The sequence below is a fragment of the Podarcis raffonei genome, chromosome Z, assembly GCF_027172205.1.
Source record: "Podarcis raffonei isolate rPodRaf1 chromosome Z, rPodRaf1.pri, whole genome shotgun sequence".
NCBI classification, from domain to species: Eukaryota; Metazoa; Chordata; class Lepidosauria; order Squamata; family Lacertidae; genus Podarcis; species Podarcis raffonei.
This window is the reverse complement of record NC_070621.1, coordinates 29,199,377-29,227,295: the sequence shown is the minus strand read 5'-3', so window position 1 is coordinate 29,227,295 and position 27,919 is coordinate 29,199,377. Positions and strand designations below refer to the sequence as shown.

General features: G+C 45.3%; 1 protein-coding gene and 1 long non-coding RNA gene across 4 annotated transcripts; one reads left to right on the top strand and one right to left on the bottom strand.

The window, feature by feature from the left end:
- Nucleotides 1-362: 362 nt before the first annotated feature.
- Nucleotides 363-16,700, bottom strand: TENT5D (terminal nucleotidyltransferase 5D). Of its 3 annotated transcripts, XM_053373169.1 has the most exons (5): nt 16,398-16,700; nt 13,199-13,418; nt 9,649-9,773; nt 7,458-7,594; nt 363-1,656 (listed from the first exon to the last, which is right to left on the bottom strand). In XM_053373169.1, exons 4-5 carry the CDS (start codon nt 7,550-7,552, stop codon nt 462-464), a joined length of 1,290 nt encoding a protein of 429 aa, XP_053229144.1. In that variant the 5' UTR covers nt 7,553-7,594; nt 9,649-9,773; nt 13,199-13,418; nt 16,398-16,700; the 3' UTR covers nt 363-461. The 3 variants fall into 3 exon arrangements, with proteins under 3 accessions (XP_053229144.1, XP_053229143.1, XP_053229145.1); XM_053373168.1 differs by lacking the exon at nt 13,199-13,418; XM_053373170.1 differs by lacking the exons at nt 9,649-9,773; nt 13,199-13,418; nt 16,398-16,700 and adding an exon at nt 6,714-6,803 and having other exon boundaries at nt 7,458-7,548.
- A 117-nt stretch (nt 16,701-16,817) lies between these two features.
- Nucleotides 16,818-17,190, top strand: LOC128406154 (uncharacterized). The gene is made up of 2 exons (XR_008328411.1): nt 16,818-16,925; nt 17,075-17,190. It is a non-coding gene; the product is annotated as an uncharacterized LOC128406154 (long non-coding RNA).
- The last annotated feature ends 10,729 nt before the right edge of the window (nt 17,191-27,919 follow it).

Here is a 27,919-nt window from a genome sequence, read left to right as displayed (position 1 = left end):
TTAGTAGCAACACAGCACTGTAACAAAAGAACAAAAGGCAGGAGTGTAGACTTGATGCTGTAGCCAAACTCACAAACTTTTGCATTTCGGTCCAGGCACACAACATTAGTCTCAGTGCTTGTGCCATTTGTAAGATACTATTGCTTGGTTGGCAACGTTGGTGGTCTGGCCAAATTGCTGCAAAACAGAGAAACTTGAGGGTGCACATAAACTGTTTTAGGAAACTTGCTGAGAATCTCACATGAACTCCAGCACACAGTTCATTCAATATGTAGGACAATATTTCAGTAGGCCAATGTTTGGCAACATGCACAGACTCACCCCAAAAAAAGATGTCCTGAAAATCAAAAGTGATAGGAAAATTTGCTTTAACATGGGCTTTATTTTGAAGAGCCCTCAGGGGAATGGGGGGCTAGGGAAAGGTTGGTCAATGATGTAAGGCAATGAGGTTTTGTGGTTGGCTACACCATGCCACTCTGCATGGGAATGTGAAAGGAATAGGGCTGGTAGATAATGGGTGGCTGTCTAGGAGCAATATAGTAATTGTTGAAGTTCCTGTCGCTGATGTAGGGAGCAGGTTGATAGTAGCATGTTACATTGGCTGCATTGGGAATGATATTCTGCTCTCCAAGCACTTTGAGAGCCAAGATGGTAATCATGTTCAGTGTCTGCCTTCGCTCATGTCCCATAAGGCAGACCGTGCTCTCGTCCACAACCCCACGCAGAGTCATCAGGTAGTCGTACTTGCTCTTCCCTTCCCCAATGAAGTGATTGCGCAAGTATGACTCAATCTTCCGCTGCTGCTCTGTTACATCAGGGAAATCAATGAAGAATCTAGAACACATGTAACGTTCCAGTGATTTAATTTCTGCCTCATTTACTGGCTTAAAATCCCGAACCAGAAGGTTGCTATATTTCAAAAGGCCTCCACCACGGATCTCTTCGGGTTTTTTTGTAGCAATCAGTTTGTACTTCAGGTGCTCCATGGCCTCATCAAAGTCTCCATACATGCTTTCAGCAATGATGGACAAATTAGAATCTTCTGACAGCTCACCATCTGCATTGCTATAGACATCTAACACAGGATTGAGGATTATCTGAAAGGAATCAACACTGAACTCAAACTGCCGTCGGAGAGAGTTGACAAATTTAAGCTCAACATTCTTCCCACTGTTGTTTGTCAAGGAGATAAGACTCCAGCGATCATAATCTGTAGACACTTTCACCATCTTCTGCACATAGGCATCCTTCATTGTCTTTGCTGTGATCTTTTCTTTGTTGACACCTTTTGGTAAGAAGTCTAAGATGCAATTAAGGACAGACTCCTTCACAACCTGAAATTGATGCTCATTTCGAAGCTCAGCAGAAAAAATGATATCCAGGTCCTTGTAGCTGGGACCATTTTGTTTTAAAAGGATGTGGCTTGCTGTGGAGCCATTCAGGCGTATGTCTTGGACAGCGATCTGATTTTTGATCAGCTGCTCCTTGACGGCACAAATGATGTATTTTGGCTTCACCTCCAACGTCGGGAAATTCCCTCTGCCATGAATGGGGATCACCTCACTTAACACTTGATCCAGTATTTTAATCTGATCCCAAGTGAGAAAACTGAACCTTGGATCTAAATCCTCAGTCATCATGAAATCAGCTGGTAAACTAAGAGGAAAACACAAAGGAAGAAGTCAGAGACATCTTAAAAAGCAGTGACAGATCAAGCACTTCAATGACATGACAAATAGCACAGGAATTGATTGATTGCCCCACCTCGGGTTTGGAAGGAAGTCCTACCCACCCAATCTAATTGGCTAGAGAGGGGTTCCTTCATTCATGTATTCAGTAGTTACATTGGAAGAGGGGCAATAGAATCATGCCTTATGGCCATAAACCTTGACCCCAAAATTACTGCTCACTATGTGTGTGTTAAGGCTGTCCTTGTTAAAGCTATCACTGAACGTGCAGTTCACAGAGGTACCAACAGTGGACAAAATCCTCCTCTTCACTCATAAATACAATGGTTGTGTGGGGAAAAACATAACAAGAGCCATGCTGGATCAGACCAATGGTTCACCTAGTACAGCAACCCATCCTCACAGTGGCCAATCAAACCTATGGGAAGCTCAAAAACAAGATCTTAATGCAGCAGCACACTGCCCACTTGTGATTCCCAGCAATGGGCATAGACAGGCATACCAACAGTGGAGATACATCATAACCATCGTGGCTAGTATTAGGAGCTTGTATTATTATTTTTTGCTACAGTAGATAGGTAGGTAGGTAGATCTATCTATCTATCTCAGCCATCAAAAAGTGTGTGTATCAAGGGGGGAAATCCAAAAGAATGTCAGGTTTCTAATGCTTCCAACACAACATTGGGAAGGCATTGTTTTCCTGGAGGTTTATTATGGGTTGTTGCAAAATTAAGTGCCCCAGTGTTGTGATTTTAAGTATGCACACTATGAATGTAATTAAGGGAAATTACAGTACTGTGCAATTAGAGGAAATTACAGTAATTAAGTACACAACCAAATATGGCAAATATGCAAGTAGATTTAAAAATAATAACAAATGTTCTGTAATGTCTATAGCATTGATTATTTACATTCAAGGAATCATCTTGATATTGTGGATCTGTAATCTTTGTGCTCTTGTCCAATAAATTGTCTGCGCTATATTTTTATTTCATTTCATTTCTTAAAAAAAGATTGGCCTGGTTTCCCGTCAAAGAATAAGAAATAAATGTTGCTTAGAGCACTCTTACTCAAAATAAAATAAATAAAATAAATTTGCCTTTCTTTATATTTTGTGAACACCTGATTATTGATTGGGGAATGGGAAGCAGGGTGGAGAGGGAGATGACAATGAACAGTAATGGCAATTTGGCTTTTTCTAGTATCTTGTACATACCAGTAGATACCTAAAATGGAGTTTTAGGTGAGTAGGAAGTTGCCTAATACTATGTGAGACTATTTGGCCATCCAGTCCAGTAGTGTCAATTCTGAAGGGCAGCAACTCTCTAGTGCCTTAGGCAGTACCTGCTAATTTCCTGACACTACCTGCTGATCTGATTAACTGGAACTGTCTGGGACCCAACACGGGTCTCTCTGCATGCAAAGCATGTGATCGACCACTGAGTAAGGGCAGTGGTGTTTGATTCCTGTTGGGACTGGTAGGGCATAAGAAAGGGAGACCAACAAGAGATGGACAAGAGCCAGAGCCAATGACAGGTGGAGCCCACTAATTCTAGTTTTGTTCTCAACCTCTTCCCTGCTTAGTTTTACAAAGGGCAACACTGAGCTGCAGAAGGATCAAGCTGACACGAAGGGATTATCACCTCAGTTGTTGTAAGAAAGAAGGCAGGCAGGTGGGGGTAGGCAGAGGACATACTAAGATTGATATAGCAGTACCCTATTTGCCCCAAAAGACCAGCGTCCAATGAGCGGTAGCCTTCTTCCCTCACTGCACATATTTATCAAGTAATTTAAAATTATTTTTATATTTATATATACAAATTATATTTATTTTTGTGGTGTTTTGGAATAGGAGTTTATGGTGAGGCATCTCAATACAATCTAAAGACTTGCAGAACTGTGTCTGACTCAGATGTCTTTGTAGTGGAGCAGTGAAGCAATAACCTGTATGGTGGGGGGAAAGAGACAAACTTGCGCAAAGATACAATGATATTGGGTTATAACCAACTAAGTTCTGCTCAGGGTAGACCCACTGAACTTCTCATTTTCAATCGACTTGCTGAAATTAATGAACTGAAATTAGCCATGAACATTGATTTCAATGTGTCTATCCTGAGTAGGACTAGCATTGGACACAACCTACAGTTATTTCATAGCACACCCAAGCTCAGATACCTTGCAGCTTGCATAGTAGCCTTGTTTCAGGGTGATGTGAATCAGCAATTACTCTTTGGAGGTGGAGTGAAGTGGATTCAAAGGTGCTTGCTACTACAGTGGTACCTCTGGTTAAGTACTTAATTTGTTCTGGAGGTCCATACTTAACCTGAAACTGTTCTTAACCTGAAGCACCATTTTAGCTAATGGGGCCTCCTGCTGCCGCCGCGCCACCGGAGCACGATTTCTGTTCTCATCCTGAAGCAAAGTTCTTAACCTGAAGCAATATTTCTGGGCTAGTGGAGTCTGTAACCTGAAGAGTATATAACCTGAAGCGTATGTAACCCGAAGTACCACTGTATAAGGAACGCAGAACATCTCCATGGGTGGAAGATCAGAAGAGCTCAGAAGACATCAACTGACTCTATTTGGCTGTCCTTTTCTCCCCTAGGACGTATCCCTAATTGTATCAAATAGGTATCCTTGCACATGAAAAATTATTTCTCCCTGCCCTACATTTTCATCTTTATATTCTTTTTCTAAATTAAATAATTTAGGCACCTAGTTCAAGATTTTGTTTCTGAAATTAAGTTGTGCCTTAGAATGGCTCGTCTCTAGCAAGAAAACAGAGATGAGGAAGAGTGGAGATGACATATAGAGAGAGACACCTGGAAAAGGTGTTTTGCTGCCATGGAAACCCAATATAATGGGTGCATGGCATGAAGTGTTAGGCCTACAGAGATGCAATCTTCATGTTGCCTTGCAAGTTAGACAGTGCAGAAGCACCTGGCAAACTAGCTGGCTAGCTCTAGCAAACATTGGTTTTTGTGCCAACAAAAATTAAGGGTATTCTCTCTCCCTGCCTACTGAAACCCACACTGACACTTTAACAAACCAATATTTATAATTCTAAATGTTATGGGTGTAGCCTAAATTTGGAGAGAAGTAGAGATGCTCAGGTGAATTTGGAACATCTAGTCTAATCAGTGGTGACTAATGGCCATTGGGGCTGGTGGTAGGATTCAGGCAGGGGGGCTCAACAGTAAGAGGAGCCAGAGCCAATGACATAGCCTAGTCTCCTCTCTACCGTGTTCTATAACAGCAGCACTTAGACTATAGGCTGATAACCAGTGGACAAGAAGGCAGGCAGATGCAGTAGGCTGAGGGTGTTTTGGAGCTAGTGGGGTAATCCCTCATTCAGTCTATATGAACCAGCCTCCACTAGGTTCAATGCAAGAGACAAAAATTAGCTTGCACTCTGAAGTGGATTTGAGAAATAAAGTTCCTATGCTCAATAAGATTTACTGCTGAGTAAGCTGCGGGTTAAACCACAGAGCCTAGGACTTGCCAGTCAGAAGGTCGGTGGTTCGAATCCCCACGACGGGGTGAGCTCCTGTTGCTCTGTCCCTGCTCCTGCCAACCTGGCAGTTCGAAAGCATGCCAAAGTGCAAGTAGATAAATAGGTACCACTCTGGCAGGAAGGTAAACGGTGTTCTGTGCGCTGCTCTGGTTCGCCAGAAGTGGCTTAGTCATGCTGGCCATATGACCTGGAAGCTGTACGCCGGATCCCTCAGCCAATAAAGCGAGATGAGCGCCGCAACCCCAGAGTCGGCCACGACTGGACCTAATGGTCAGGGGTCCCTTTACCTTTTAAGAACATTTAGGACCACATTGTCCCTAGCTTTCCTAGTCATTTAAGAATATTACAATTCCAGAATCCTCCAGCTAAAATATCCCCAATATGTCTGAACAATTAAAAATAAAATAAATACAAATTTAAGAAAATCATCCACTTTGCTATTTGGAAGAGTCCTCTGGAATATGTTAAATGCCTCTTGATGTAGTGACTGAAGATACCTGGAATGCACCATATGAATCATGATGTGCTCAAATACTCTTAGGCAATTGTGTCTATGATTGCAAGAAAGATTTGGGCTCATTATGATTCATGTGAGTCATTCTAGGCAGCTTCAAGCATCGCATCAAGAGATGCTTCTGAAGAGTGGGCATTGTGAGCTGCCTTGAAGTAGCATACAAATGCTCCTAAATGATTAAAAACACATTTCAGGATTTGCCAGGGAATCTCCAATCCTACCTCAACAGGCCAGCTTTGATGGTGGGCAGTGACTGGCAGGTGCGTTGCCCTTCCCGCCTGCCAAAGTACCTTGTGCAGCAGTTTTCAAGCACTTGGAAATGACAGTGCAAGGGCTTTGCCAATCCCATGCAAAGTACTGAGCAGTACTGCTTTCTGCAGGGATGCAATTGTGCAATCAAGTTCTGCCTGGGGAACTCAGATGCACAGCTGATCTAGCACATTTCAACTCACCACCCATCAGCTGTTGAGAGGTGAATTCAAATCTACTTTCTGCATGATGCAGGGCCACATTTGCCCATGGGCCAGAGTTTACTGCATCTAATTCATGCCAGGACACATGATCCTATAATGGACCTAACAAATTTAAGTATTGACAATGCCACAGGGGTACCACCCCTCACTTCTACCTGCATCACTCTTAATGTGGTGCCTCAAATGCTCCCTGGCAGTTTACCTTGTAGAAGTGGGGCATGTGAACACATTGCCATGCGCCAAACTTCACACAAAAAGACCCTTGGCCCTCACCACATCACATGAGCCAGGGTGTAAGAAATGGAAGCAGGCTAGAGCCAATCTCTTTTAATCATGGGCTTTGAAGACATGCTCCATTAAGCTAATTTCAACATACGTACTGTGGTTGTTTGTTTACTCTCTTATCTCATGGTAGTACATGGACTGCTGCTGCAAGCTTTCCATGCCATTATCGTCCATGCCATTATCGTCCTATATCTCTTACAAGACTCATGGTAACCAAAAACCATATGCCCCTAACCTACCTGATGGGGGGCAGGAAGAAGAGAGAAAAAGAGTCAGCTGCTTGGAAGCCAATGGTCTTGGGGAAATACGCAATATTGATTTTCTACCATCTGAAACAAGCATTAGCCAGGTTGTTAGCCTGAACAGAAGGCCACTAGGTAGCTATCCAAGTCCTGGTTATAACTTCATCTATGGCAGGGGTGGAGAACCTTGGGCCCCAAGGGCCAAATGCAGCCTTCTAGGGCTCTCTGTCTGGTCCTCTCCACAGGCTACACCCTCCACGCACCCTGCCCTCCTTGAGTGTTTGTTGCCTGGCTTGAATGAACCCTGATAATGCTCCTTGGTGGCAGATAGAGAGAGTTGTGTGATAGTAAGTATAGAAGCTAGCCTACCATATAAGGGGGAAAATATTACATTAATTGCTTTTCCCCACCCACCACTGGCATGTGGCCCTCAGAAGGTTGCCCAGAAGGGACTGTGGCCCTCTGGCTGAAATATATTCTGTACCCCTGAGCTGTGGCTAGAATCACACGGACATTTACCAGGAGCAAGGCCCTCTCTTGCAGTTCCTTGATTATGGAATGCTGCTCCCAAAATACATTCACCAGGCGCCACCATTAGCATTGTTTAGGTACCAGGTTAAAGCTGGTTTACATTGGCAAATATTTTGATGGTATTTAACTCTCCTGTCTTCTGGATTTTTATATACTATTCTAATTGTAACCAGGGCCATACCTGTGTGTTAGATAGAGCATATATTTTACCTGCAGGAGTTCCCAGGCCTCTCCAGGTTAGTAGATTTGGTAGTTGATGATGCAGCAAGTGATGGAAAAGACCTCTGTTCTTGGAGAACTTGCATCGCCACTGCTACTCGGGATAGACAGTACTTGGTGGGATGGATCTGGTATGAGATAACTTCTCCAGTCAGTGCATTTTTTTATTTAACTGTATTTTTGTAGCCTTTAAAAATGCATTTAAGTTGCCTTAAATATCACAGCGTCTTCCACACAAACTGGTTTTGAGCAATACTAATGGGGAACATTAATACTAAGCCTTGTTTAGTATATTAAGCAGCCTTATTTAAGAGTTGCATTGAACTCAGCAGTACTTACTTCTGGGTAAACTAGCACTTCCCACCCACTTCAGAAGAAATGTGAAGCAAATAGCACCAAGCCATCAAGTTACATGGTGATGGCCAGACCCAACCAAACTAAAACATCAATATCTACAAAACGTGACTGCTCATAAAAACATAGCTAAGCACTGGACAGAATCTGTCCATACTGTTTCTGAGGCCCCTCCCATCTGATTCTGAACCCTTTTTCACACAGTTGAAATCTGGGAATATTTATTCCTAACAGCCTCATATCTGTTGTTGTTTGAGAAGTATAAGGAACAACAACATAAAAAGCGCACTTCAGTTTCAAAATCAGTGGTTCAAATCACTGGTGCTTTGATAGGCTCAGCCCACCATCTTGATTTAAAATGGCATCCAGTTCTATCCAGATATAAATTTACTCCTTGAGCTCAGGAACCACCATGAAAAATTTAGCTATAATATTTTAAGAGGTGTCCAAATGCAAACAACTTTCCAAAATACATAGTAGACATGGAGGGAGAGCAGAAATGCCCTTGCTATTCTGACTCCTGTCCTGACTTCCACATATTGTTTATTTCTGAATGGAGTCTACACATATGCAGATTAAATAAGTGCAGCTGTTCACCCCATGATGGGGAACCTTATAGAGCATCAAATTGCACCTACCACTTCCTCAGGCTCTATGCACAATGGAATGGTCAATGCGTAGAGATCAGGAGTAGAGACAAAAGGTGTGTCCTCACTCCTGTTCTATGTGTTTTTCTTTATGTTATTAGTCTACATTCTGATGTTCCAGAGGGTAGGACCCAAACCAATGGATTCAAAATACAAGAAAGGCAATTCCATGTGAGAAAGAACTTTCTGGTGGTAAGAGCTGTTCAACAGTGGAACAGACCTCTTCAGAAGGTGATGGACTCTCCTTCCTTGGAGATTTTTAAGCAGAAGTTGGACGGCCGTATGTCAGCTGTGATTCCTGCATTACAGTGGGGGTGGGGTGGGGGTTGTACTGTACTAGGTGATCCTTTGAGTACCTTCCAACTCTTCAATTCTATGATTCTATGATTCTATGTTAAGTATTCCCATATTTCAATAATCAGAAAAGGGCTCTTGAGGACTAGGTAACTGCTCTTTTTAAATAAATAAAAATAGGCCAATTTTTTAGCATTCAATGATCTCTACAACAGACCTAGCCTTCCTAGTACCCAATAATGACATTCATATAATACAAAGTCCTCTTGTGCTTGAGTGCATTGTGTAGAACAGGACTGGCTATTGTTTCTAAGCCCAGGGAGCACATTGCTAGGCACCCACCTCTCTGAGGGCCATATTCCAGCAGTGGGAGTAACCAGCGTATGCATACACACACTATACTTTCAGACCACATACGCCCACCACATATGCCCCCCTCTCACACACATGTACACATGCATATGCACACACCCATAAACACACACCATTTCCAGCTCTCCCCACTCCAAATCTGTGGTGGCCTTTAACTTTGCACAGATCATGCTCTGAAAAGTAAGAGGTAGTATTTCCAGCCTGACATACACCCCCCCTCCAGTTTTGCTAGCTCGGGGGGGGGGGAATCAAATTTATCAAGCTCCTATTGAGACACCTGTTGGTTGATGAGCTTTGTTCAGATGTGTCCTCTGCCCCAAAATACAGAAAGAAGGTGGGATTAGCTTGGGGTAGAAATAATATACCTGAACATTTCTTCCTGATGAAACCCAGAAAGCTTGCACACTATTATCTAACTTACAATTGGGCTTCTGTATATATTTTCTACCTCCTATTGCAAGAGCTTAACTTTCTTAGCAGAGTCTCCACTGAGAAATAAACAGATTCAAACTTACGATAGCTGGATTTTTGCCAAGTATGTACTGCCGAAGAGTCAATGTGATGAATCACTGGATCCTTTGGCAAAAATATGAAATGCACATCTTGTCACCGATGAAAGCGTGAACCTCCCAATGAAATGCTGTGGGATAAGAACAAACAGTAACATGGCTTTTTGAAACCTGAGGAGTCAACCTGCTGTACTAAGTTATGGACAAGTTTCTAACCTTGCATTCATGACATTGCCCTTCAAAGACATAGGTGAGATCAGTGATTTGTCAAACACAAGTGTTTGGGGGTAAACTACAGCCCCCAGGATTCTTTGGGGGAAGCCATGCGCTTGAAATGTGTGTTAAATGTTATGGTGGGGAAATGACTTAAGCTTGGCCCCATCTGCACTATACATCTAAAGCCATATCATACCATCCTAACAGTCATGGCTTCCTCTGTTGTAACCTCCAGGCACACCTTCCAACATTCCTCTGATGAAGATCAGAGCACGTGTCTTTTGGTGCCATGCTCTCACATGAATCAGCTGACCTGCGTGAGTGAGCAGCAGCACTGCAAGTGCCAGCATCAACTGCTAGCTCCGGCTCATCCTCCTCCCCAAGCTTGGTGGCGGCAACACTAGAGAAGCAAAATGGGACATTCCAGGATCAAATCAGAAGCTGGGATGGCTTCTGTAATTCTGGGGATGTCCTGGAACAATCGGAACACTTGAAGGGGATGTCTGTGTATGGTGATTATTAACAGCCACATTATTACTGACGTGGTCTTGTGAATAAGTCCTAACTGTTGCTTGGCAGATGGGAGTTTCACATTTAAGCTTTGTAGTGATTTAGCATGGTCATTAAGAAAGCTGAGCCACACCTTCATACAGAAGCAACTGGCAATGGCATTCAGCAAATCTTATTTATGCTACAGGTGGGAAAGGCTTGCAATGCATATTGAAGCAAAGCTCCTCACTTTGGCCCCATCCATCATTCTCTCCTCGTCTTTCAGCAGCATGGTAATAACGTCAGCAGTGACATTTCAATCCATTCTGGCCATAGGAAAAAGTAGCAGCATTGTGATTTTTCGGTTCTAGCAGTTATCCTCTTTCCTAATGCAACTGAAACAGACTTTGAAGCAACACCAGCAGACAGTGGTGCAGTTAGGTAACTTTGGACTGTAGACTTAATTGTATTGAGATGTATCCTTTAGGTGGCAATATGCTCTATTTCAGTTACTTGAAAATGTAGAAAGCTGGTCCTGCTGTGTTTAAGGGTTGCCCTGCTCATTCTGCTCTGAAGTCCTACCCTGATGGCAACACTGATTGCACAACTAACTTTATGTGGCTGTAATAAGACCAGAAAACACAAAGCAGTGCAAACAGGTGTAAAACTTTCTTGTGTCAATCTATCCAGGGTCATTAACTGTCAGCAAGAAGAAGCTGATCATGTGGAGCGAAGGATGTGAAATCAATGGAATCAGGGCTTTCTGCAGAAGGAGCTGGCTTAAGATTCAGAAATCAAACTACAAAGCAGAATTCCTCTGGCAGGATTTGCACGCCCCTATGTAGAAGGTATCAAAAGACACCCCCAACACCTGTTAAATTTGTTTCACAAAGCAGAATCACCCCAATATATATGTTCCAGAAAACCAAGTGCCCATAATAAGAGGAGGATTCTTGCATGAGTCTCTAACAAAGCCATAAGTCCAGAATTTCCCGGAAATTGCCGAGATTTTGCCATTGGAAACAGTGTCCGGGTGAGAATCGCTTAAATCTGGACATATGTCAACCCATAAGTGTTGTAAGTGGGCTCTCCCCCCAAAAAACAATTCCTTTAAAATAGCTCAACAACTTTATGGCAACTTAAGCCTGTGATAGAAAATGTATATTGTGCCAATGTATGAAGTCTCCTTCTTTGGGGCAGTTCCAATTAAACTTGTTCTATGGGTGCTACTTACTGCAGTAGAATAAACTAGGGAGCTACTGGGTGCCTTACTTTATACTCCCTGGTCTTGTCTTTTATTTAACATCCCTACCTGGGAGACAAACTGTTTTGGTGGACTCCCTTAAAAGTTCTGCATTGCTTCAGGTATGAATCTGTGGTGGGTATCCCCTAGGGCAGGAACAGGGTAAATCTAGGGGCTGCAGATTTTTGGGCCACAGGGTAGGTTGGGGGCCTATGCACAGCCCTTCAAATTTTTAAAAATAGCTTTCATAGAGGCTAAGCTTTCTGCACAGGCTAAGAAAATACATGTCTTGGTGATTTCAGCAGATTGACAGGTGGGTGGCCTTATCTCCCTGCCAGAATGGCCTGCAGGGTTTGAGGGAGGTCAAGATCCAGCCCACCAGCCAGCCACACTTGGTTTCCTACCCCTGCTATGTATGAATAGCCAGCTCATTCAATGAATATGGATATTTTTACGTAGTCAAAAAGGCACCATCCACAGACAACAGAGAGGTACCAGCAGACTCCAGTGAATTCCAAAGTGTGCAGAAGCAGGGACAAAGGGGAGGAAGTAAAGCTCAGTGACCATGGTCATGGGATGCTGGCTGGCTGGTAGAGTGGGCAGTATTTGGGGGGAAAGGCATGGCTGCTGGACCTCTGAAGCCCTAACAGGAATACAGGCATATTACAACATTTTGTTGCAGATCCCACCACTTTCACTTATAGCCCACCTTCAAGTTCGAGACCATGAATTTCAGAGTCTAAAACAAGAGTGGGGAATCTTTTTCAACTAAAGAACTGCAATTCCTTCTAAGGCAACCTTCTGGGGTCCACTTGCAGTGACTGGCAGGGTGAAAGACAAAAGTGGTCAGTGGGATGAATGTCTGTCTTTGCTTTGTACAATAGACTAGTCTCCTCTGTCAGGGCAAGCAGAAGTCATTATCAGAGTTTTAGGATGTATTCTAGCCAGACGTAAACACTCAGTCAAGGTTAGGAGGTTGGGTGGGAGGGTGGATAGCAGATAGGACGTAGAAATATATCAAGGGTCATACAGAGAGGCCTGGGTCTGAATTTCTCTACCCTGGTCTAGTGTGGAGTCAGATGGAGGTGAAAATTAGTGGGCTTCTTTTTAATACCGTTGCTTCAGGTGGAAAAGCAATTGCAGTCTGCATTGGCTAGGATGTGGCAATTCACTCACTGTTTGTGTGTTCAGAAGTACTTTCTTGCTTTTGCATTATGACACAAGTTATAAAGCAGAGCCCCCTTCTGAAGCTTCAGAGCAAATTCTGCATCTGAGTTCAGTTTAAACTGTGTTTGCTTTCTAACTGGCTGAGAAATGCAACAAAAATAAATACTGCTGTTTAGAGTCAATGTTGCTGTTTTGAACCATAGCTCCTGCTATGGTAAAATAATAAACAGTTAAGAAACAGAAGTGCAGATGAATTCATCAAAGTGACTGCTCTTTTCAGCTTGCTGATTCATTGTAGGCTTTGGGGGCACAGAGACAAGATAAAGACAATTCAAGTCATATAAAAAGAAGGGAAAAATAAAGAACATGGAATAATTTTAGAAGCGGAAACTCTAGCTTGTTTGCCCCTCAGTACCAAATGTTTATACAGCCTCAACCCACCTGTGGCTGTAAGGGGAAATTATTCCAACATCTCTCTCCAGCTTCTAACAGCTTCTCAGAGAACCAAATCATTTTGACCAATGATTCATTTATGAAAATTTATTGTCATCAAAGCACCATGGGGAGAATTGGCATGACAAACTTGAAAGGACTGAATGAAGCACATTGGGATGGCTAAAATAAGAAAAATGGGAGAGAGGGTGGCAGGAGAAAGTTGACCCTGTGAATAGGAAGTTATTGAAGAATTAGTGCTAGAAATCTGAGTTTACAGTGCAAGTTGAATAAATGAAAGGCAAATGCACTGCCTTGACTTCTGCTCATAAAACCACTTATTTCACACCCCCGCAGACATCCACTACAGAGAAAATAAATGTAAGGCTTTAAAGGACAATAGTGACAATGGATGTTATAGAAAGTGCTCTTGAACCTTGGATTCCCAGAGGTCTAAAACTCCTATCATCCCCAGCAAGCTTAATTGATGGTCAGGGGTGATGGGAGTTGAAGTCCAACAGCATCTGAAGACCTAAGGTTGAATAATTCTGTCAACTCTAGAAGCAAATGCCCCTGTTTTTCACTGCTTACACACTTGCATGCACCCATGCACCCATGCACACATGATATAAGAATTCAGTGGCCTTCCTAGTATCACATAACACAAGTGAAATTCTAGGGCAGAAAAGGGGTTGGTCAGATTTCTCTAGTATCCGAAACTATTCAGAGCTTGGAAATACTTTTTTAAAGAGACCCAGGGATCTTAGCATATTTTGGGGTTCTAAAACCCTAACTTGGCCAAAAGCACCAGTGCTAAATGCACATGCTTAGTACATGCAAGGTACTACTCTTAATTTCAGTGACAGTTTCAAGTAGAGGAGCTGGGAAAGACATCTTCCTGAGAGACATTGAAGAACTTCTGCCGAGTATATTGTTTGATTGATTGCATTTACATGCTATCTTTTTGTCCAAGGAGCTAAAGGTGGCATACCTGGTTCTCCCCCTCCTCATTTCATCCACATAAAGAACTCTGTGAGCTGGGTTAGGCTGAGAGGCAGTGACAGGCTCAACATCACCCAGTGAGCTTCATGGCTGAATGGGAATTTGTACCTCCATTTCCCAGGGCTTTATCCAACAGTCTAACTACTACACCATACTGACACTCTAATAGTAAATGACCATGGACTAGATGGACTAATGATCTGACTTTGCATATATAAAGGGGTTTTGCAGGTTCAATAAAATAAGTCTACAGTCCACTGATGAATCCAAATGTATCTTGAGAAGTCTCATAATCCAAAACTCAACAGGTTCCTAGATAGTCCCAGGGACGAATAATGTCATAGCACTCACCATTTTATATACTTACAACTATGCAGATTTCTTTTAAACTAAAGGTAGTTGGTGGACTTTTAGAACGTATAGTGCTTTAGAAGCCATTTAGCAAAAGGGAACATATATTTGCCAAGGGACTATATATGAGGCTCAAGAAGTATACAGCATCCAGAAAGACTGGAGAATATAATGGTTGTTAGTTTGGTAGGGTTGCCATATTTTAAAGATCAAAAAAGAGGACACTATGACAGCTATTCAAAGCAAATAAATGCAATTTGTCTCAAATTTTACCCCTGAAAAAGAGGACATGTCCTGGAAAAAGAGGACACATGACAACCCTAAATTGGGGTCCTATATAAAGCTCAGGGGCTCTACATGGACAGAAACCTTTTATGCAAAGGCATGTCCAGGGATTTTGTATAACTCTTTAAGAGAATGACATTTACCTACACAATATAGCTTTCCCAAAACCTTGTAGAAAACTTCAGAACATAATTCATGAAATCAATATGCAAAGGGCAGATCTTCTATAGCATCGAGAGTTCCCACAGAAAATGTAAAACTCCTATAGTATCCAAAGCACCAGAGCAAGAGGGAGAAAGAGTGCTTATATATACCACTTAAAGATTATACAGCATGCCTAGTCCTTCAACATGTGCACACCTCTGTAGCTCAGATGGTCTTTTATAGCACTTATACATGACTCAAGAATTCTTTAGCCCACATGCACATCTTGCAAAGGATCTATAATAGTATTTAGGAAGTCCTGCAGTCTGGAGACCTTCTATAGTTATGAACATTTTTACTCAAAAGTAGACTTTAAATGAATGGGGGGGGGAGCGACCCACATGACGCTGACACAAAAACCTTGCACATAGATTATGTAAAATAACGAAAGTTTACTACCCCCCCTTTTCTCTTCCCCGTTCTATCCCCCCAACCTCTCTTCTCCCCGAACCTCATACTGTCTATAACATTAGTGTCTAACATTGAATGTAAACGATCCACAGAAAGGACTCTATCACCTGAAAGCAGAGACGCTGTATGTACTTTCGTTACCCAAGAAAAACTTCAATAAAAACATTTTTTTTAAAGCAGACTTCATAGAACATCCAGTTAGTATATACCAGCCCCTATTTTTTAATCCAAAAAGTCAACCCCGGGTAGTTTCTAAGGACGCTCTAGAAAGTCCGAAAGATACCGGGGATCTCAGACACTACACAGAACCCAGGGATTCTTTACACATAGTAAAGAATTGCACAAGCTACGGCTTCAACTCCTTCCCTCTTCCCTTTTCCATGTTATATGCTACGGATGGAATTCCCATGTTCAAAGACAGCGTCCCTCAGTTTTCCATTTTCGGGGGATGAGGACAAAGCAACAGAAGTTAGACACTTCCAACACACGCTTCCTTGCAACCAACGGAAAACCAATGGAACTCGGCTAGAAAACAATGCGACTCACTGGAACTTGAGCGTCTCCCGACACTTTGATGGGCTGCGGCCAAAGGTTTTACAGCAGTCGGCAAAAGTGAGATATGCTCAGTCAAACAATTGCTGGGCTGCTAAACCCCAAGAAGGTTCATCCAAGCCCCAAAAACAACCGAATGCACGGACGCGCTGTCCTCCGTCTCTATAGAACTATATGCAGAACTACGTCCAAAAGACAGACCCTATGTGAGGGTATAGTGTCTAGGTTCCTTACGCTCTAGTGTTATTCTGAATGCCACGCACATTTATGCTGGTGACAACAACGAACGATCACAACGAACAACCTGGAGCGCCAGAGGCGACTCCAGAAATATATGCCTCTGAGCTACCTTAAAAGGAACCCCTTCGTGTAGACCTTTTCCTTGCCTCGGTCAAGTACTTACCGAGTTGGCCTCGTGGAAGCGGTAGATCCTGGTCCCCCTTTCCCCCTCAGCGTCCCTCAAGCCTGCAGGCGAGAGAATGGCAAGGCGCACCCCTCACAGCCCTTGTCCTCCCTCCGTTTCCCTTCGGGGATGGATCAGTTGGAGCTTGTGAGGGCGCCAGGGGGAGAGATAGGTCCACAAGGGCTCCGCCTCCCGCCAGTCCCCCTCGGAGCCAAGGGGGGGAGGGAAGCCCGAAATCAGGGAACGGGAGGGGAGGGAGGGGGGAAAGAAGAGCGGAGACTCGGCGCCGAGGCTGCTGTCCGCGGCCACGGCGGTGCTGAAATGCGCCCCGTGCCTCTCCCCTGGCTCAGCCGTTGTAGCGTAAAAGAGTGGTCATGGCAACTCCGCGTCACACAGTTTGAGGTGGGGCTGCCTAATGGGTTTTCCTCCTTGCTGTGTGCCCGTGGGAGGCGGCAGACAGAGTCCGTGGGGGTTAGGACACCCGACCCCCCCCACCGCAGGGAAGGGGGAAGCCCAGCGATCCGCCTGGTTAGTTAGCCTGTCAGTTTCTGCCTGGTTAATTTCACTCCCGTCTAAGGCTTCCCTTCTCACCAGAGACCCCAATTCTCTTCTTCTTCTTTTTAAAAAAACTGCCGGCATTTAAAAAGGGGGGGCAATGTTTTTTCTTTCTTTCAAAGGATTCCCAATTCTACGAGAAAGGGCTCAGCTTGAAGCAGGACATCGTGACGCCCCTGCACCTGTTTTCAATCCATAATTATTGTGGGTTACAATAAAGAGGAGAGAGAGAGATTCAGGTCATATGTGGTGTATGATTGCTTTCACCAATGGCCAACCACAGCTAGCCCGTCGAAACTGAGATGCTGAGAAACCTTGCCGAACCCTGGGCCACAGCCTCTGACTAACCTTATTTTGCATCCTCCTCCAATATATTTGTGGGTAGCACTGTGGGTTAAACCGCAGAGCCTAGGGCTTGCAGATCAGAAGGTAAAATCCCCGCGATGGGGTGAGCTGCCGTTGCTCGATCCCTACTCCTGCCAATCTAGCAGTTTGAAAGCATGAAGTGCAAGTAGATAAATAGGTACCCCTTAGGCGGGAAGGTAAATGACGTTTCCGTGCACTGCTCTGGTTCTATAGAAGCGGCTTGGTCATGCTGGCCACATGACCTGGAAGCTGTACACTGGTTCCCTCAGCCAGTAAAGTGAGATGAGCACCGCAACCCCAGAGTTGTCCATGACTGGACTTAACGGTCAGGGGTCTCTTTACCTTTACCAGTATATTTGCCTATCTGGAATGTCTTCTTATCATCTCATAATGCCTTGGAGATGCAGTGTGTGCGTGTTTAGAAACAAGACTACTCAGCAAAGGTTAAATTTGCTTTAGTTGACCATCCTATTTTACCTCTTGTCTTGCCCACCACTGGCAAGTGCCCCCCCACCCCAAAAAAGCTATCCAGAAGACAATGCAGTCCTCAGACTGAAAAGGTTCCCCATCCATGATCTATTACAGTGGTACCTCGGGTTACATACGCTTCAGGTTACATACGCTTCAGGTTACACACTCCGCTAACCCAGAAATAATGCTTCAGGTTAAGAACTTTGCTTCAGGATAAGAACAGAAATCGGGCTCTGGCAGCGCGGCAGCAGCAGGAGGCTCTATTAGCTAAAGTGGTGCTTCAGGTTAAGAACAGTTTCAGGTTAAGAACGGACCTCTGGAACGAATTAAGTACTTAACCCGAGGTACCACTGTACTAGAAATTGAGGAGAGCTGGTACTTTGAGACTGCCTCATCAATGTGCTTTGTGTCTGAAGCCTATTACCGGCCATGGACTGGATCACTCCCACAGAGATTGTCCGTGGAAAGGACTGGCACTGTGCTGGTCCTGGGGGGTTACCGTGCGGCGTGGTCCGAGGCTGATGCGGGGTCCAAGGTAAGGAGCCAGGTGTGGTCAGGAACTCTGGCAGAGCAGGTCAGGGTGCTGACAGGAACAGGTTTCCACTGATGTTTCTCCTGCAACCTGGGACTGGGCTGACTGGCCTTTATCTCCTCTGAGGCCTAGGGCGGTCCTGGCCCACAGGTGACTCGCCTCCCCTGGCCTTAAGACGAGCACTCCTCCTGAGAGAACTTAGTTCCCTCCACCTCTCTGCCCTGAGCCTCTGCAGCTCAGGAGAGGCTGGAGGGTTACTGGACCCAGAGGCAACCTCACCTTCCCCTGACAGGGCTGGGAGAGGAGCCCCTGCAGGCAATGGGTCCTCAATCACCTCCGGAACCAGAGCGGATTCAGCTGGTGTCTGCTCCTGAGGATCCAGCACAGGTGAGGGCCCTTCACATTCAAGCCCCTGCCCCGGCTCAGCCGGCCCTGGGATTCCTCCGGTTCAGCCTCTGAATCAGATTCCCAGGCCATCACAGGCACAGTGCAATGCCAGAATTCACATCTGCACATGTCTGCGGCACTGGAAATTGCTTCTGCGCATGCCCAGATGCAAAAAATCGCACCTGCGCAGAAGCAATTTTCAGCATCTGGACATGCACAGACGTGATTTCCAGTACAGTCATAACTTGGGTTACAGACACTTCAGGTTGCATTTTTTCAGGTTACGGACCGCCAAAACCCGGAAGTACTGGAACGGGTTACTTCCGGGTTTCGGTGGTTGTGCATGCGCAGAAGTGCTAAATCGCACTTTGTGCATGCACAGAAGTGCCGAATCACAACCCGCGCGTGCACAGATGCGCCACTGTGGGTTGTGAATGCTGCGGTTGCAAACGTGCATCCCGCACGAATCACGTTCGCAACCCGAGCATCCACTGTATCTGCATGTGCGCAGATGCAATATCCGGTGCTGCCCGGCAAGTCCCTGTGCTACGCCAGTTTAGCGCAGCGTGCGGGGGACTCACTGAGCAGGCAGCTCTGTTCAGCTCATGGGCCAGTAAAACAGTCTTCATGGGCCGCATCCAGCCCATGGGCCGCACGTTGCCGACCCCTGCTGTAACCTGAGGAGAGGGTGTGGCTTGAGTATGACCTGAGGAAAGTTCTGAGGGCCATGCAGAGAGGACTGGAGGGCTGCATTTGTCCTGAGTCAGGGGTCAGGAGTCGAGGTTTTCAGCAGGGGGGCGAACCTCTGTCCCTCAGACCTTGTGGGGGACCAGGCTATATTTTGAAAAAAAGAAAAGAATGAATTCCTAGGTCCCACAAATAACCCACAGATGCATTTTAAATAAAAGGACACATTCTACTCATGTAAAAACATGCTGATTCCTGGACCGTCCGCAGGCCGGATTTAGAAGGCGATTGGGCCAGATCTGGCCCCCAGGCCTTAGTTTGCCTACCTATGGGCCTGAAAGCCTATGGTTTCTCAGCAATAGTCTGTAGCCATTAATGGATCCCAAGGCCAGCTAAGCTTTAGTCACTGAGGCAACTTCCAGAAATATAGAGCTATTCATTCGAACATTTTTATAAGTAAGAAAACTCCCTCCTGACACAGTGGTACCTCAGGTTAAGAACTTAATTCATTCCAGAGGTCCGTTCTTAACCTGAAACTGTTCTTAACCTGAAGCACCACTTTAGCTAATGGGGCCTCCTGCTGCCACTGCGCCGCCACCATGCGATTTCTGTTCTCATCCTGAAGCAAAGTTCTTAACCCGAGGTGTACTATTTCTTGGTTAGCAGAGTCTGAAACCTGAAGCATCTGTAACCTGAAGTGTCTGTAACCCGAGGTACTACTGTATAAGAATTAGAGACCAAGGGTGCAGATTTTTAAATTTATTTTTTAAATGTTCCAATATTAATTGCATTTAAACTTTGACCAGAATGCATCCATGAATTATTCATGTGTGCCTGCATTTTGTAACACTCATTCCTCCCCCCTTCACTGCATTCCATCTCTCCTATCTGACCCTGAAAGCGGCGCAAACGATAGGATGTTTTCCTATGTTGTGAGTTAGCACCAGCAGTGCCTCAAGAGGTTCCAGGAACAGATACGGGAAAGCCTGGTTGTCTAGACACCTGCCAGATAAGTTGTAGGCTGAGACCACATGTTTTGAAACACACCAAGGAAGTTGATACCAGTGTGAAGTTATGCAACTTTATATTCTTTGATCTGTAACCTTTCTTTACGTATGTAGAAAGATATTTGGTGTTTTACAACTCTGTTGGTTTCTCTCCCTATGAATCCTTGTTCTAATTCTCCTTGTGGCAGACTTTTTAACTGGCAGTTTAGCTATAACAACCACGTTAAGTTGAGCCCTGACCTATTGCAATAGTTACAATAAACGCTGGTTCCCTCGATGGATTTGAATTAATTTCCTTAGCTCTGTGTTTTATTTAAAAGCTTGTTTCTCACCTGGGTAACGAAAAAAGTGATGTAGAAATAAATTCTTGCCACACTCCCAAGTTCCAGGTTTGTACTTTCCAGGCCTTTCTTTGGGTAACTTAAAACTACCTCAGCAGGAACTTCTTGCAGCCAAAATGTTCACTTCACCTTACTGACTTTTGAGATTGAAAACTCTGTAAATATTGGCAAGCACATTAGGTATCATGCCCACTTCTTCTTCTGTTATGGATTGAGAATTGATGGGGGGGAGGCAGAATGCATCCTGCCTTCTCTCTCTGCTTATATCTGAATTAAGGTGACAGGAAATAATGAAGGAACTGTGATGCAAGAGGGGTGACGGCTCATATCGCAGGGTAATAAAGGTAAAGGTACCCCTGCCCATACGGGCCAGTCTTGCCAGACTCTAGGGTTGTGCGCTCATCTCACTCTATAGGCCAGGAGCCAGCGCTGTCCGCAGACACTTCCGGGTCACGTGGCTAGCGTGACAAGCTGCATCTGGCGAGCCAGCGCAGCACACGGAACGCCGTTTACCTTCCCACTGGTAAGTGGTCCTTATTTATCTACTTGCACCCAGGGGTGCTTTCGAACTGCTAAGTTGGCAGGCGCTGGGACTGAACGACGGGAGTGCACCCCGCCACGGGGATTCGAACCGCCGACCATGCGATCGGCAAGTCCTAGGTGCTGAGGTTTTACCCACAGCGCCACCCGCGTCCCACATCTCAGGGTAATACTACTGTACTATTGCAATGTTATCAGACACTTGTAATAGGCCAATAGACATTGGGCAGGGAGATGGGGCTTAGGCTAAGGGAGAGATAACACACCCTGCATGCAGGTGGTCCCAGGTCCAGATCCTGGCTTCACCACTTGAACAGATCAGGTAGCAGTCGGTGGGAAAGGCATCGGTCTGAGATCCTGGAGAATCACAGCAGATCAGTGTTCTTGAACCTCAGGTCTCCAATGTGATAGGACTACAACTCCCCCAGTCCCAAGCCAACTTAGTTAACGGTCAGGGATGATGGGTGTTGTTGGTGTCCCAGACTAATGCTCTTGAACCTTGGGTCCCCAGATGTTTTTAGACCAATACTCTCACCAATCCTAGCCAGCTGTGACACAACAGACGAGCCAGCAAGTGGCCTGCATGTGTGATCTGCATATGTGTGTACTACATGTGTGGTAAGAACACTTGTGTGCTGTGTACATGCAAGAATGTGGATTGGCAATACCTGCTTTTGCTGTAGCTACACACACTGCTGGCATGTGGTCATCCTCAGAGCGCTGCATACCAGAAACTGCAGCCACCAGCTGAAAAGCATTTAGCATACAATTCATCTGTGATCCTCACTGCCTTAGGCAGCTTCCAGACTTCATTATTACTAATATTTTATTAAAAGAATTTCAGTTATATAAGATAAAGAGATAAAATAATACATACATACATACATACATACATACATACATACATACATATCCCAATCTCCCCAGCCAGAGCCAGGCTCAGGGCAACTAACACCAGTAAAATTACAATAAAACATAATGGGGGGGGACCAATTTAAAATACAGGTTAAAAATACAATTTAAAATGCAGCCTCATTTTAATAGTAGCCCATAGATCAAAACCGTAAGGGGAGGGAAAGATAAGGGTCAGACTGAGTCCAAACCAAAGGCCAGGCAGAACAACTCTGTCTTGCAGACCCTGCAGAAAGATGTCAAGTTCCGCATGGCCCTAGTCTCTTGTGACAGAGCATTCCACCAAGTTGGGGCCAGTACTGAAAAGGCCCTGGCCCTAGTTGAGACCAATCTAACCACCTTGCAACTTGGGACCTCCAAAGTGTTGTCTTTGGTGGACCTTAAGGTCCTCCGCGGGGCATACCAGGAGAGGCGGTCCTGTAGGAATGTGGGTCCTAGGCTGCAAAGGGCTTTAAAGGTCAAAACCAGCACCTTAAACCTGACTCTGTACTCCACCGGGAGCCAGTGCAGCTGGTATAGCACTGGATTAATGTAATCCCGTGGCAATGTAATCCGTAAGGAGCCTCGCCGCGGCATTCTGCACCCACTGGAGTTTCTGGGTCAGCTTCAAGGGGAGCCCCACATAAAGCAGTTACGATAATCAAGCCTGGAGGTGACCGTCGCATGGATCACTGTGGCCAGATCAGGGCGAGAAAGGTAAGGGACCAACTGCTTGATACGGCGGAGATGGAAAAATGCCACCTTTGCTGTGGCTGCAACCTGTGCCTCCATGGAAAGAGAGGCGTCAAAGGTTACACCCAAGCTCTTGACAGAAGAGAGAAAAGAAAAAGAGAGAGAAAAAGTGCAAAGAAAAACAACAAGAAAGAAAGATATAATGTAATATAGTACACTAAATATAATCAGTACACTAAATATAATGATTTCAGACTGTTGCTACTTTGCAGGTGGGACCCACTGCATACTGGCAAATTCAGACTGTAATTAAAGTGGAAGAGCTATAGCTCAGTAGTAGAACTGCCTTGAATGTACTACAGAAGGTCTCAGGTTTAATCAGAATCTCCAGGTAGGGCTAAGAGAGCTGAAACCCTGAACAGTCACTGCCAGTCAGTGTAGACAATACTGAGTTAGAAGCCAAACTTAACAGATGTGTATTCTTGTTATAGTTAACATGGAAGAGGCTACTGCTACAGAGCTGTTTTGCTGATGGGCAGATACTCAGACCACAGGAATACAACTGGTAGCAAGGGCTCTGTGTGATGTCATTTTCCCTTCCTTTCCTGGAGAGGAAGGAGCATATAGTACTTTCTGTTCTTCTCTCTTTTCCTTTGGCCACTGTTGGATGCAGATGTTTGCTCCAGCTGCCTGAAGCTGGTTATACTGTAAATAAAAGTATATTGCCTGCGTAGTTACTGTGAACCAATGCAAGTAAGTGAATCTTATTTTTAAACTTACTTTACAAGTGTTGCCTGATTCTTTATTTAGCAGTGTAAGAAAAGGGATCCAGCTTACTTCATAGCTAGACTTGCTCAAAACAAGGTTTTATTATTTATTATTTATTGAATTTATATACCGCCCTATACCTGCAGGTCTCAGGGCGGTTTACAGCCTAATTCCTATGCTTTTAAGTGCGCTGCCAAGGATGGGATTTTAAAACTCTCTACAACCCATACACATGGAGGCCTGCAAGATAAATTGAAATTAATATACCCTCTTCTACATACATACAGTGAGGGGGGGGAGTATTTGATCCCCTGCTAAATTTTCCCGTTTGCCCCCTGACGAAGAAATGACCAGTCCATAATTGTAATGGTAGGTTTATTGTAGCTGTGAGAGACAGAATAACATCAGGAAAAACCCCAGAAACCCAGAAGACAAAAGTCAGAGATTGATGTGCATTATAATGAGTGAAATAAGTATTTGATCCCTTTGCAAAAGATGACTTTGTACTTGGTGGCCAAACCCTTGTTGGCAATTACAGAGGTCGGACGCTTCTTGTAGGTGGCCACCAGGTTTGCACACATCTCAGGAGGTATTTTGTCCCACTCCTCTTTGCAGATCCTCTCCAAGTCAGTAAGATTTCGAGGCTGATGTGTAACTACCGTATTTTTCCCCCTATAAGATGCACTTTTTCCCCTCCAAAAATGAAGGGGAAATCTGGGTGCGTCCTATGGGGTGAATGCAGGCTTTTGCTGAAGCGTGGAGAGCGAGAGGGGTCGGTGCGCACCGACCCCTCTCGCTCTCCAGGCTTCAGGAGGACATCTGCAGCCTAGGCAGCCCTGCGGGAGTTCCCGCAGGGATGTCTAGGCTGCGGATAGCAGCCTGCTTCCCGGAGCGTCGGGCGCCCTGAAAGCAGAGCGCCCGGCGCTTCGGGAACACATCCGCAGCCTAGGCAGCCCTGAGGGAGTTCCCCGCAGGGCTCCCCACACTGCGGATAGCAGCCTGCCACCTGGCGGGCGGCGCGCCCTGAAGCAGAGCGCCCCGCGCACCAGACAGACATCCGCAGGGTGGGGAGCCCTGCAGGAGTTCCCCGCAGGGCTCCCCATGCTGCGGATAGCATTCTGCCACCCGGCGGGCAGAGCGCCCCGCATGCCAGACAGACATCCACAGCGTGGGGAGACCTGCGGGGAACTCCCGCAGGGCTGCCTAGGCTGCGGGTGTGTTCCCGAAGCGCTGGGCACTCTGCTTTCAGGGCGCCCGACGCTCCGGGAAGCGGAGTTCCCCACAGGGCTCCCCACGCTGCGGATAGCAGCCTGCTGCCCGGCGCGCGGGGCACCCTGAAGCAGAGCGCCCCTCGCGCCGGGCAGACATCGGCCAGCCCCACAAGCTCGGGGGACAGCAGGGAGGCGCAGCGCTGCCATCCCGCTGTTCCTCGACCTGGTTCGGTTTCCCCGACCTGCTTTTTTTTGGGGGGGGGAAATAAAGGGGGAAAAAATTCCCTTTATTTCCCCCCCCCAAAAAAAGCTAGGTGCGTCCTATGGGACAGAGCGTCCTATGGGACGAAAAATACGGTACTTGAACCTTCAGCTCCCTCCACAGATTTTCAATGGGATTAAGGTCTGGAGACTGGCTAGGCCACTCCAGGGCCTTAATGTGCTTCTTCTTGAGTCATTCCTTGTTGCCTTGGTCGTGTGTTTTGGGTCATTGTCATGCTGGAGTACCCATCCTTGACCCATTTTCAATGCCCTGGCTGAGGGAAGGAGGTGCTCACCCAAGATTTGACGATACATGGTCCTGTCCATCGTCCCTTCGATGCAGTGAAGGTGTCCTGTCCCCTTAGCAGAAAAACACCCCCAAAGCATAATATGTGCACCTTTGACGGTGGGGATGGTGTTCTTGGGGTCGTAGGCAGCATTCCTCCTCCTCCAAACACGGCGAGTTGAGTTGATGCCAAAGTGCTCGATTTTGGCCTCATCTGACCACAACACTTTCACCGACTTCTCCTCTGGATCATTCTGATGTGCACTGGCAAACTGCAGACGGGCCTGTACATCTGCTGTCTTGAGCAAGGAGACCTTGCGGGCTCTGCAAGATCTCAGTCCTTCACGGCATAGTATGTTACTAACTGTTTTCATGGTGACTATGGTTCCAGCTGCCCTGAGATCATTGACAACTTCCCCCCCTGTAGTTCTGGGCTGCTTCATCACCGTCCTCCTGATCATTGCAACTCCACAAGATGAGATCTTGCATGGAGCCCCAAACCAAGGGAGGTTGACAGTTATTTTGTGTTTCTTCCATTTGCGAATTATTACACCAAATGTTGTCACCTTCTTACCAAGCTGCTTGGCAATAGTCTTGTAGCCCAGTCCAGCCTTGTGCAGGTCTACAATCTTGTCCCTGACATCCTTGGACAGCTCTTTGGTCTTGGTCATGGTAGCTAGTTTGGAATCTGCTGGATTGATTGCTTCTGTTGACAGGTGTCTTTTGTACAGGCACTGTAACGAGCTGGGATTACAGGTAAGACTTCTCCCTTACAGCAGGTGCTTCTAATCTCAGCTCATTACATACAGTGAAGATACCAGGTAGCCTGACATCTGGCTGGTTGATAGGGGATCAAATACTTATTTCACTCATTATAATGCACATCAATCTCTGACTTTTGTCTTCTGGGTTTCTAGAGGTTTTCCCTGTTGTTAGTCTGTCTCTCACAGCTACAATAAACCTTTAAAATTACGAACTGGTCATTTATTTGTCAGAGGGCAAACGGGCAAATTTAGCAGGGGATCAAATACTTTCCCCCCTCACTGTATATGGTCTGGCTTGGCATAAGGCAGTTTGTCCCCATGGAGTTGGCACTCCTGTACAACTATTCCACTTCTCCCTGCAGAACCAGCCCTTTTGCTGTAAGTGATGAGAAAATGTAGAGAAAAGTGTGGAATAACTAGTGTCTGGTTTTTTCACATAGCCTTCCAGCAAACCAGGAAGAATGAATGTTCAGTAAACACTGGCCATTGGAGAACACCACCACCATAAATGTGCACAAGCCATCAGAACCAGTGTTCCAAAACAGGCCACCTTTAAGCAACCACAGTCTGATAACAGAGAGGCTTGCCTTTTGATTCAGGATGCCTTGTGTCCAAAATATTACTCATGAATGAATCAACTACCTTGGACCAGCTGGGCAATGATGAATAAGCTACGGTTACAACAAGTCATTATGTTAAACAAAAGCCATGTTTCTCTGTTACTTATGCTGAGTAATACTATTAGTCTTTTACTTTCACATTGGAACTCAATGGGGGTCAAAGCACAGTGTTCCTGCCTATCAAAGAGTGCGTGTTGCTGAGCACTATACGGGGGGGGGGGGGGCTTAAACCAAAGGAAAGGGCAGTCATTTGGACCATAGAGCAACTATAGCTGTGGAGTGCTGTAGCTTTTTATTGCAAACTGTGCAATTCATTAAACCCCCCATTAAAAGAGGATATAAATAGTTTTATCAGACTCAGTATTACCCATGCCACTAAGGAACAACACAGGGACCTTACATACCTTCATTTCAGAGCTTGCTCTTAATACGCCATACTATTAAAAAACAGCCCAATGTGTTTAGACATCCATTGTCAAGAGACTCGATTGAAACAGAGCTGTATGAATACAAAATTACCTGGGGCACATCTGCCATGTTCAGAGAACAGGAATGTCATCTTACTGAATCATACGAAGGGATGTGATATTTTGTATAGAGAGCTGAGTTTGTTTCCCAGCCTGGGGACATAATGTAGCGAAACCTACAGGCTATGGCCTATTAGTCAGCATCATGTGTCCTCAGCTCCAGATTTCAGGTCCAGAGAATGTTAACACATGTTGAAAGATTTGGGCTTCTTTCGCACAGAGAAGACTTGACAACACTTTTCAAATGCACAGGGCAGCTAGAGAATGAGTAACAGCTGCTACCAGTGCAGTCCTATGCTTGCTTACTGAGACGTATATAAAAAACTGACTTACAACAGTTCAAACAGCTGGAATATTTAATTCAGTCATTCATATTCCTAATTATTGTGTTTAGGACTGCAGCCTAAAACAGCATCACTATCAGCAGCAACAGATTCAGATTAGAGCCAGCTGGATTCCCCTCTCCCCCGCAAAATTGCAAATATTTCATTCACAATTCCTTTAGGTGTACACCTAAAAATATAACACATTGTTGGAAAGGTTGTGTACCACTCTCACTCTCTGCAAGATTCCAAGGGGTTCAGCGGTTCAAATCCCTGCGACGAGGTGAGCTCC

Excerpts from the sequence above, each read along its gene's own strand:
- TENT5D (XM_053373169.1), bottom strand. The coding sequence starts at position 7,552 with ATGCAAGTTCTCCAAGAACAGAGGTCTTTTCCATCACTTGCTGCATCA. Across the intron at positions 1,657-7,457 it reads AGGCCTGGGAACTCCTGCAG|TTTACCAGCTGATTTCATGA; the intron begins GTAAAATATATG and ends TTTTCCTCTTAG.